General features: G+C 41.7%; 1 protein-coding gene across 1 annotated transcript in view; it reads right to left on the bottom strand.

The window, feature by feature from the left end:
• Nucleotides 1–743: 743 nt before the first annotated feature.
• Nucleotides 744–10,117, bottom strand: part of LOC149287965 (transcription factor HIVEP3-like) — a 44,884-nt gene continuing 35,510 nt past the window's right edge. The window contains exon 8 of the mRNA XM_089492301.1: nt 744–899. Coding sequence (XP_089348427.1) covers nt 744–899 — 156 coding nt within the window. The remainder of the gene's footprint in view (nt 900–10,117) is intronic.

Genomic DNA, 10,117 nt, shown 5'->3' with positions numbered 1-10,117 from the left:
GTCAGGTGACACAGACTCGGATCCCGGCAGACACAGGAAAGCTGATGCCTGTGATCCACCGAGCTCCAGGTCATATAGGGCGTCCTCCGGGGATCATCCTACCAAGCTGCAGCAGCCTGCCTGCAGCAGTGGAGACCCCCGGAGTCAGAGACTTACCCGTACTCGGTCCCTTCCTCATGGCAGGAGCATTTCGTTGCCACGCAACTGGAGGCGTGGTTTGGATGGCGGACTGGAGCTTCAGCGGTGACGTCATCTTGGGGCGGGGTTAGGTTCTGGCGCCAGATTTAAAAGTCAGGAAGTGCTCTAGCCAGTTACCCTGTTGTGGTCTTTATGCTCGGTTGTGTTTGGAGGTGCTTCCAGTTATTTTTTGACCCTTTGCTTGCCTGACCTCTCTTTGCCTGCGGATTTTGTACTGTTGCCTTGCTGATCTTATTGCTGAACCACGAATTGTCTGACTACCCTCTCTGGATATCGACCACGGCTTTCCTTGACTACCGTCTCTGGATCTCGACCACGGCTTACCTGACTACCCTCTCTGGATATCGACCACGGCTTACCTGACTACCCTCTCTGGATATCGACCACGGCTTACCTGACTACCCTCTCTGGATCTCGACCACGGCTTACCTGACTACCCTCTCTTGATATCGACCACGGCTTGTTGTGTTCCGGTGTCCGTATCCAGTCTTTGCTAAGCCTTTCACCTTGTACTGCCAACTCCGTATCTTCTACCTATACCTACCTTATCTGGCCTCCTTGCTGTTGGGATCATCTAAATCCTGGAGTGCTGCTGCCAGGGGCTCCTCCTTTGGTCTTAGTGTTCCAGGTGGAATAACTTCCGCGGTGAGTGCCAGTGTAAGGGAGGTCGTGACACCTAGGTTCCAGCATTTACTGGTTGCCTGGGTATGAAAAGAGTCTGTTTGCTGTTACAATGCCCAGCCAACCAGTACATACTGGAATCTGGGTATGCCTGAGATTGCTGTTAACAATCATAATATATAGTTTTTTTGTACAATTTTGGTGTGCAACTTACTTTTATTAAAAGTATGTGGGGGGTGAACCAGGGGCGTACCTAGAGTATTTGGCACCTGGGGCGGATCCTGTATGTGGCACCCCCCCACACACACACACTTTAAAACTGCATAGCTTCTACCGTTATATACCGGCGCAGACACTGAAGGTGGTACAGCATAACACTTACTGTTATCATTATATACTGAGGCAGACATTGACGGTGGTACAGCATAACACTTATCACTATATACTGAGGCAGAAATTGACGGTGGTACAGCATAACACCTATCACTATATACTGAGGCAGACATTGACGGTTGTACAGCATAACACCTACCACTATATACTGAGGCAGACAATGACGGTGGTACAACAAAACACCTATCACTATATACTGAGGCACACATTGACGGTGGTACAGTGTAATCCCTATCACTATACATTGAGCCAGACATTGACAATAGTGCAGCATAACTCCTATCACTATATACTAAGCCAAACATTGATGTGGTGTAGGCCTACCACTTCATTAGTAGTAGGGATGCACCGAAACGAATTCTGGACTGAAAACGAAAATGCAGCATTTACCTGGCCGAAACCGAATATGACCCCCCCACACCATAAAAAAAAATCTAACACTTTTATTTCAAGTAAGTAACACACCAAAATAGGACAAAACAATTAAATAACAATATTAATATATATATATATATATATATATATATATATATATATATATATGATTGTTAACAGCAATCACATTTCTATCATGCCCAGGCATACCCAGATTCCAGGATGTACTCGCAGACTTGGCATGATAGGAGTATGATTGCCCTATCTACCCCTTCTCACTCCCTTTTGTCCTACCTACCCCTTCTCACTCCCTTTGGTCCTACCTACCCCTTCTCACTCCCTTCTCCCTATCTACCCCCTATCCCCCCGTCTCACTCCCTTCTCCCTATCTACCCCCTCCTAACTATCTACCCTCTCCCACTTTGAAGTTCACTTACCTTTCAGGAGTCCTGCGGTGGGGGTGCAAGGCCTCTGTCTCCCAGCTCTGCCACTGTATGGAACAGTATAGAGTGATGGGAGTTATGATGTACTAGAGCATAATTATATAATGAAAAATACATTGGAAATGGTACAGCATTTACCAATCCGCACATATACCAATCCACACACACACCAATCCACACACACACACCAATCCAGACACACACACACCAATCCACACATATACCAATCCACATATATACCAATCCACACATACCAATCCACACATATACCAATCCACACACATACCAACCCACACACATACCAATCCACACATACACCAATCAAGACATATACCAATCCACACATACCAATCCACACATACACCAATCCACACATATACCAATCCACTCTCACTCACTGAATGCTTTCCTACCTTTCCTCTTTTCTCCTTACAGCTTCTTTTCCTCCTCTTCGCTCCTCTTCTTCAGTTCTTCTGTCTTCTTCCGGGTCAGAGGGCACGGACGGCAGTGGGCGCGGCTTCAGTGTTGTGCGCCGGGATCTGACAACAAATCCCGGCGCACAGCAGCTGTTGCCGCGCGGATCGCAAGGGAGCGATATCGGAGGTCTTTAACAGACCTCCGGTTCCCTTGAGTGGTTTTAAGCCGGGTTCAAGGGTTGAACCCGGCTTAAAATCACTCAAGGGAGCCGGAGGTCTGCTAAAGACCTCCGATACCGCTCCCTTGCGAGCCTGCTCCTCCAGCGGCGGACATTACTGTCCGTCTCTGGAGGGGTGCCGGCAAGGTGGCACCCCCCTGATGAGCGGTACCCGGTGCGGGCGGTCCGCCCCCCGCTAGGTACGCTACTGGGGTGAACCCTGAATTTTCGGTTTTGGTCCAGAATTTTCATTTAGGTGCATCCCTAGGATAAATAGAACTATTTCATTTTAACTTATCCAGAATCCTGAATTTGTAGTCACAAAACTTTCTAGGCCCAGAAATCAGTGAGAGGAAAAGTAAAGGTTTTGTGTCATTTACTTTATTTTAATCTGCATATCTTATTAAAGGCCATATTTTCACACAGTGAAAAATGAGTGCGGCCCGTGCACGTATACAATTCTGATGAAGTGGCCCACTGCAGAAAAAACTTGGACACCCCTGGTCTACATGGTGCTGTGTACAGACAAGTGGCCTCTAGAGGCTGCCGCGGAAATGACACCTAGAAAATGAATACAGATTCCTGGCTGACAGGGTGGAATCCTGATACTGGGAATTGTCCGCGTGGTAGCCAGACCAGAGTTCCATAGCGGGGGCTGGGTAAAGCCCAGTCCTCAAGATGGGTAATAAAACCAGGGTTCTCAAATGAGAGTTGGCCACCCTGGCACATACTGTATATGCAGACACACTGACACAAATTACACACTTACTCATACTCACTAACACATACATTCACAATCACAAAATAACACATCCATGCTCACACACACAATGACAGCTTTCTGTCTGGCTGCTCGCAGCCTCAGTTTCACGATTCTATCTCCCCGTGCAAGTTAAAAATAGTGGTGCGGTCCAGGTCGGAAGAGCTCTTTCTAAACTATTTTAGATCGGTACCAGGACATGAGGCCGAAGGACCAGGTGTCAAAGTTCCAAGTTGAAAAAGGCGCATTTCCCAAATGTTGCGTTTTTACCTCCCAAACAACCTGACAAAAATTTACATGGATGGTATCATTGTACTTGGAGATGTTGCTGAACAGATATTGAGGTGTTTGACAGTGACATATACCAGGAGTGTTCATACCTGAAGTACAAACTTTGGCAACGGCTGGTGGTAAAATTTGTGCATGGAAATACCAGCATTTGAAATACCTTGGGGTGTCCAGTTTTCAAAAATATATGGTTTGATGGAGTAAATATAATTGGCTGGCTTCAAAGATGTCACAAATAGCACATGGGGCAGAATGACCAGATTTGGAACAAATGGTTTTGAAATAGCAAAACGCTACTTGTACTTATTGCCCTATAACTTGCGGAATCTATTTGCAGCTAAACACAAGCACCGCAAAAGTGTTAAAGCAGCCTTTGTCACAAAGGATACAAAAAGTGAACTGGGGGGGTAATAACTTTTACATGTAGTGCTAGGGCAATAGGATTTATTAAAAAAAAATTGTAGTGTTATTAGTGCAATATAGATAAAGATCCTTTTAGGCATCTCGTACATATTATGTACGCAAGTGATATACAATTACATCACAGATTTCACTGTATTGTTTATTTACTTTTTATTTTACCGCCGACAAATGGGTATTGAAGATTTTCTGCAGAGGTCTTCAATTGCCTCTCATAAGGTTTCTCTTCCTGAGAGCCAGTGGCGACTCTAGAAACAATATATAGGGGGGCACACAAGATACCACAGTCAAACTGGGGGGGCATTAATAATTTCCACCATTAAATCATACCACTGAAAAAACACACACACACACATATATATGTATATATATATATTGCCAAAAGTAATGTGCTATGGAATGATACTTTTGTTATTGGACAATACAATACTTGATCATTCAACATGGGAAGCCTGAAGCCACAATTTAGTACGACTAATCCTTGAAATCCTTTAAACAACACAATACCTTAACTTTTCCACTAAATGATTTCAGGGCCTAATATTAGTCCCTGCTGCCGATATATATATAAATATATATATAAATATTAGACCCTGCTGCCGATAGCAGGTATAGATCAACACATTAACACACAAACCCAGCTTTGCATGTATAGATCAATTGAAATTCACTTGTGATCTCAGCACTGAAGGTATATATCAAATAAACAGAATCAGACATACAAATCCTGTATTTGCAGGTATACAATAATAATATATGAAATGTAGCATTGCAGGTATAGATCAAATCAATACATGGAAACAGCATTGCAGGTATTAATCAACTGAACAAGACATACAAACCCTGTATTTGCAGGTATACATAAATAATGTATGGAAACATAGCATAGCAGATATGGATCTACAGAAGAACACACAAACCAAGCTTTGCAGGTACAGATCAATTGGAATTCACATAAAAATGCGGCATTAAAGGTATATTTAAAACCCCCTAAATTACAGGGATAGATCACAGGTTGCACACCCCAACCACGCTGCCCACTTAGAACCTGGCCAGCACCCAGATAACACACATAAGATTTGCCATCTTTGTCCCATATACACCCTGCCTGTGCCATCTTGTTCCCCAAGGCTCAAACATCCTGCTAGTGCCATCTTTGCCCTTCCACAATTATACATCTATGATACACACAAACACATTAACTCATGCTCTCCCTCATTCAGACAATTCATCCATTTTAAGAAACTACACCCCTTGGAGCTTCAAATGAGGGGCTACATGTATTTCTAGGACAAAAGTTGAGTGCACAAATAATGATGGAATATGTCACTTTGGCTTGAAAATATGTTTTTTCTAACCATAACGACATGTTCATTTGTGTCTTGCGCACTCCAGGTTTGTACTAGAAACACATGCAGCCCCTCATTTGATGCGCCAAGGGATGTTGTTTTTGCAAATGTGTACTTTTTGTGCCATAATTTAACTTCATACGTGAGCAGTAATGCCACGTCAAGGCTTCAACCCTAATTACTGGTCATTCACACGCCTTTCATATCTCCATTCACTCACAGAAGCACACGCCATTCTTTCCATACATTTACTCACAGTAGCACACACCATTCTTTCCCCTTACAATCCCAAAGAAATGATGGTAAAGGGAGAAAAAAAAAAATCACTTTTACAGCAAAAATAAGTTTTGCAGTAAAAATGCAAGGCGCTCCAGGGATGATATGGTTACTCACGTACCGCACAGGCTAAATGGCTGATTTTAATAATATTTGCAGTTCATCAGGATTTCAAAAATTCCCTCCCTCTACCGTTGGCTAAATTTAACCCCATGATCAAAAGGATCATAGGATTAAAAATTAGTATCGGCCATTTTTAAAAAGGGAATGTGACTTTTTATAGCTATATGATCGCTGTGGTAACATTGGCTACCACAGTGATCATTTAGCTAGAATACTTAAACTTTTTTTTTTATTTTAAAGTTAAACTACTTTATGTTTAAATAATTTAATTTGGGGGTCTCTAGGCAATTTTGATCTTTTTTTATCTGCCTTTAGAGACCCCCAAATCATTTTTTAACTTAATATTTTTTATTCTTTTTTTACAACCTATATACCGTTGGAAAGGTGAGGCAATTACCTTTCCAATGGTATATGTTGGGGGTATGTAGCTGTTGTTAATAAAGTTGCGCGGTGACGTCATCGCATCATTGCGCGAGACGTCACCGGGCAGATCGGGTGGCCCCGGTGATGCCCTTCAGTGTGAGGGGCAGATCGCCGGGGTAGGTGGTGATGGAGGTCCACAGACCTCCATCAAGGTAAGATAGTGCTAGTGACGGCATGGTGCAGTCGTTAGCACCTGACTGGGACTGCTAGTGACGGCACCATGCCGTCGTTAGCAGTCAAGGACTGTCCTGGGTGGTTACAAATTCGGCGGGGGGGCAAGGAATAACCTAGGGGAGGCAATTGCCCCCCCTGTAGCGACGCCACTGCGGAGAGCACATTACATAAATTACCCAGAGACTAACAACCCTGGTTCAACAAATACTTTGGGTTTGCTACATGTGGACAACAAATATCTGTTATTTGTGTCTAGAACATTGGACATGGGCCTTAGACAATAACATAACCACAGTGAATGCTTATGTTCCAGACCAGTCAAACTATTTTTTTTAAAAAGGAAAAAATATTAGCCCCTGCTGCCAATACATATACAATAATAAAGTATGGAAAACATAGCATTGTGGATATAGATCAACAGAACACACAAGCCCAGCATTGCAGGTATAGAAATCACACGTAAACTCAGCACTGAGGGTATAGATCAAATAAACAAATGGAAACAGCACTGCAGGTATTGATCCACTGAATACGACATACAAACCCTGTATTTGCAGTCTGATGGGAGTCTGGGTTTAGCAGATACCAGGGGAGCATTACCTTGAGGGCATTGTGCCAACTGTAAAGTTCGAAGGAGAAGGGATAATGGTATGTGGCAGTTTGTGAGGGGTTATGCTTACAACTTTGTAGGAACAGTTTGGGGAAGGTCTTTTTGTATTCCAGCATTACTGTGACCAAGTGCACAAAGTAAGGTCCATAAAGACATGGTTGGATGAGTTTAGTATGGAAGAACTTGACTGTCCCGCGCCTCAAACCCTTTGATATGAACTGGAACAGAGTTTTTGACCCAGGCCTTCCTGTCCAACATCAGTGACTGACCACACAAATGCTCTACTGGATGAATGCACAGAAATCCCCACAGAAACACTCCAAAATCTTGTGTAAGGCCATCCCAGAAGAGAAGAAGCTGGTGTAGCTGCAAAGGGGGGACCAACTACAAATCGATGTCTATGTATTAAGAAAGTGATACCATAAACCTGTTGGTTTAATGGTCAGGTGTCCCAATACTCTTGTCCATATAGCAGGGCTCTCTCCACCTAATGTATCTGTTTGTCTTAGTCTGTCAATTCTCATCTTGTCATACCCTGCGTAGGCCAGTAGGGGGAGCACAATATACAAAGATTCTGTTAAGGCATTGTTTTATAAATCAAGATAAAGAGTTGTGTCTTTCAAGACTCATCTCCAGGTGTTACATGTATGTCACATATTAAAAAAAATTAGTTGGAGATCTCAATAGTATATGTTACTGTACATCATGTTTCATCAATATGTTGGCCCTCAGAAAAAGGAGCACAATCGTTTGTGGCGCCAGCAAAGCAAAACCTATTTTTCTGTATAGTAGTGGGAATGAGAAAGAAAAAGTTTATTAAATACAATGTATTTGGATATGATTATTGTTCTTAAAAATTGTAGCGTTTTTTAGATGTATTTTTAATGTCCCATTCTCTTATCAAAGCCATACAACTATTATTTGAAATAATAAATGACATCATATTTTTATCCCAAATATATACTGTAGCGGTAGCCATAGACTTAATAGGGTGCTTAGTGTAGCTTTCTTACATTTTGAGATAAGATTCTATTTGTCTCATGATGTAACACACTCTGGTTTAGAACCAGATGTTTAGTTAATTTTGGGAAATTTAAAGAAGCAAGCTAAAGACATGGGTGTTTGGTAACTCTCATTGGTGGAACAAACCTTCAGTAAGGCAAATAGCTGAATGTTAGGGAAGCAGAACAAAGATATATGTTTCAAGAATCAATCTATGCATTTGTATGCAAAAATTTAAAATATAAGATGACACTCGGGTTGTATGATGGTGGTATATTTAGCAATGTTACACTTTGATTTTGAGCTGTTGTTTCCCCTCTACACTGCAATGAATCCCCATCACCCTCAATACACTATTTACTTCACCAAACTCTGTCTAACAAAGATCCTTCAGCTAGTCCTTCTGATGTGTTTTTATTCTTTATTGGTCCTGCAGATGGCGATATGTAACAACTTCTGTGTCACCTTTCTGAGGTCAAATGAGTACAGTGTCTCAAAGTAAGGTGAATAATATTCTAGAATTTCAGAATTGTAAACATGTGGTCCTAAATGTATATCCGCAGCATATAATCTCAGGTATTCACATATAAATATTTTAAACTTTCACAGTGGTGAAGATATGGACCACAGCTGATTTAGTGACACATCCATGTGATGGCCTATATACTGTACGTGTTTATTTGTGTGTATTAACTCCTTCTTTGTCTGAAGACTGTCTATGGCGTTTTTCTTTTAATTCCCAGACATCAAAGTTTCTTTTAAACCTGACTTCAAAATTAATGTTGCTAGCTCTAGGTTTGTGAATAAAACACGTACCCAACAGAAACTCTCACATGGAATAGACAAGGGCACATTCATATTCATACGAATTGCAAACTTAACGAAATTTACCAATTTAGTCAAATCATATGAATTTCTGAAAAGGATCCCATGAAATGGAAGAAATTTTTTTTTTTAAAAAAGCACCAAAGCTTTTTCACTCTTAGTCTCTCACACACTCTGAATGGAAGATAAAGTGGTTGGCAGAGAAGGTAAGTAGACATTCAAAGAGCATAAGACAGGGGTGTCCAAGTTTTTTCTGCAGTGGGCCACTTCATCAGAATTGTATACGTGCGAGAGCCGCACACATTTTTCACTGTGAGAAAATATGGCCTTTAATAAGATATGCAGATTAAAATAAAGTAAATGACACAAAACCTTTACTTTTCCTCTCACCGATTTCTGGGCCTAGAATGTTTTGTGACTACAAATTCAGGATTCAGGATAATTAAAAATGAAATAGTTCTATTTATTCTAGGGATGCACCAAAAAAGAAAATTCTGGACCAAAACCGAAAATTCAGGGTTCACTTAGCCGAAACCGAAAAAGTAACACACCACAATTGGACAAAAAAATCAACAATATGACTTGGCATGATAGGAGTATGATTGCTAACAGCAATAACACTCCTATCATACCCAGGCAACCAGTAAATGCTGAATCCTAGGCATGATGGGACTGTGATTGCTGTTAGCAATCACACTCCTATCATGCCAGGTCAGCCAGTACATGCTGGTACAGGGTGGCTGTAAGTGATGTGCAGACCCCATACTGCTGGCAGCATCAATACACAAGGGGGGCAGCTAGCCAGGTTTCAGTAAGTGAGAGTAAATGTGGGCATCAGGCCACAAAGTTTATTCCCAAAATTAAAATGGGTCAGATTTTTCTGAAAGGAATGAGCAAGAAACAGAATGCATTGTCCAAAAACGAATCAAAAAATTCCTGCCAGTGGTTAGCTGCTTCAAGCAGCCAAAACCGGTGTAAAATTCAGACAGAGGTGGGGGCATTCCGTTTGGAGCCAGAGTGTTTTCATGGGGTTGTTTGTTTTTTACAGGTAAGGAATGCATATAAAAGTATTAAATGTATGTATGTATGTATGGGACATATCAATTGTTCTTGCACTAAAGATTATTGCACCAACACTAGTTATTCAATATGTTTTGTGCCTACGCTTTTCTTTTCCAGGAAGCAGAGTAGCCAATGTCTCAT

Source organism: Sceloporus occidentalis, unplaced genomic scaffold, assembly GCF_023333645.1.
Source record: "Sceloporus occidentalis isolate IW3139 unplaced genomic scaffold, rSceOcc1.0.p SCAF_55, whole genome shotgun sequence".
Taxonomy (NCBI): Eukaryota; Metazoa; Chordata; class Lepidosauria; order Squamata; family Phrynosomatidae; genus Sceloporus; species Sceloporus occidentalis.
The sequence above is the reverse complement of the archived record's forward strand: the minus strand, read 5'-3'. Positions and strand labels throughout refer to the sequence as shown.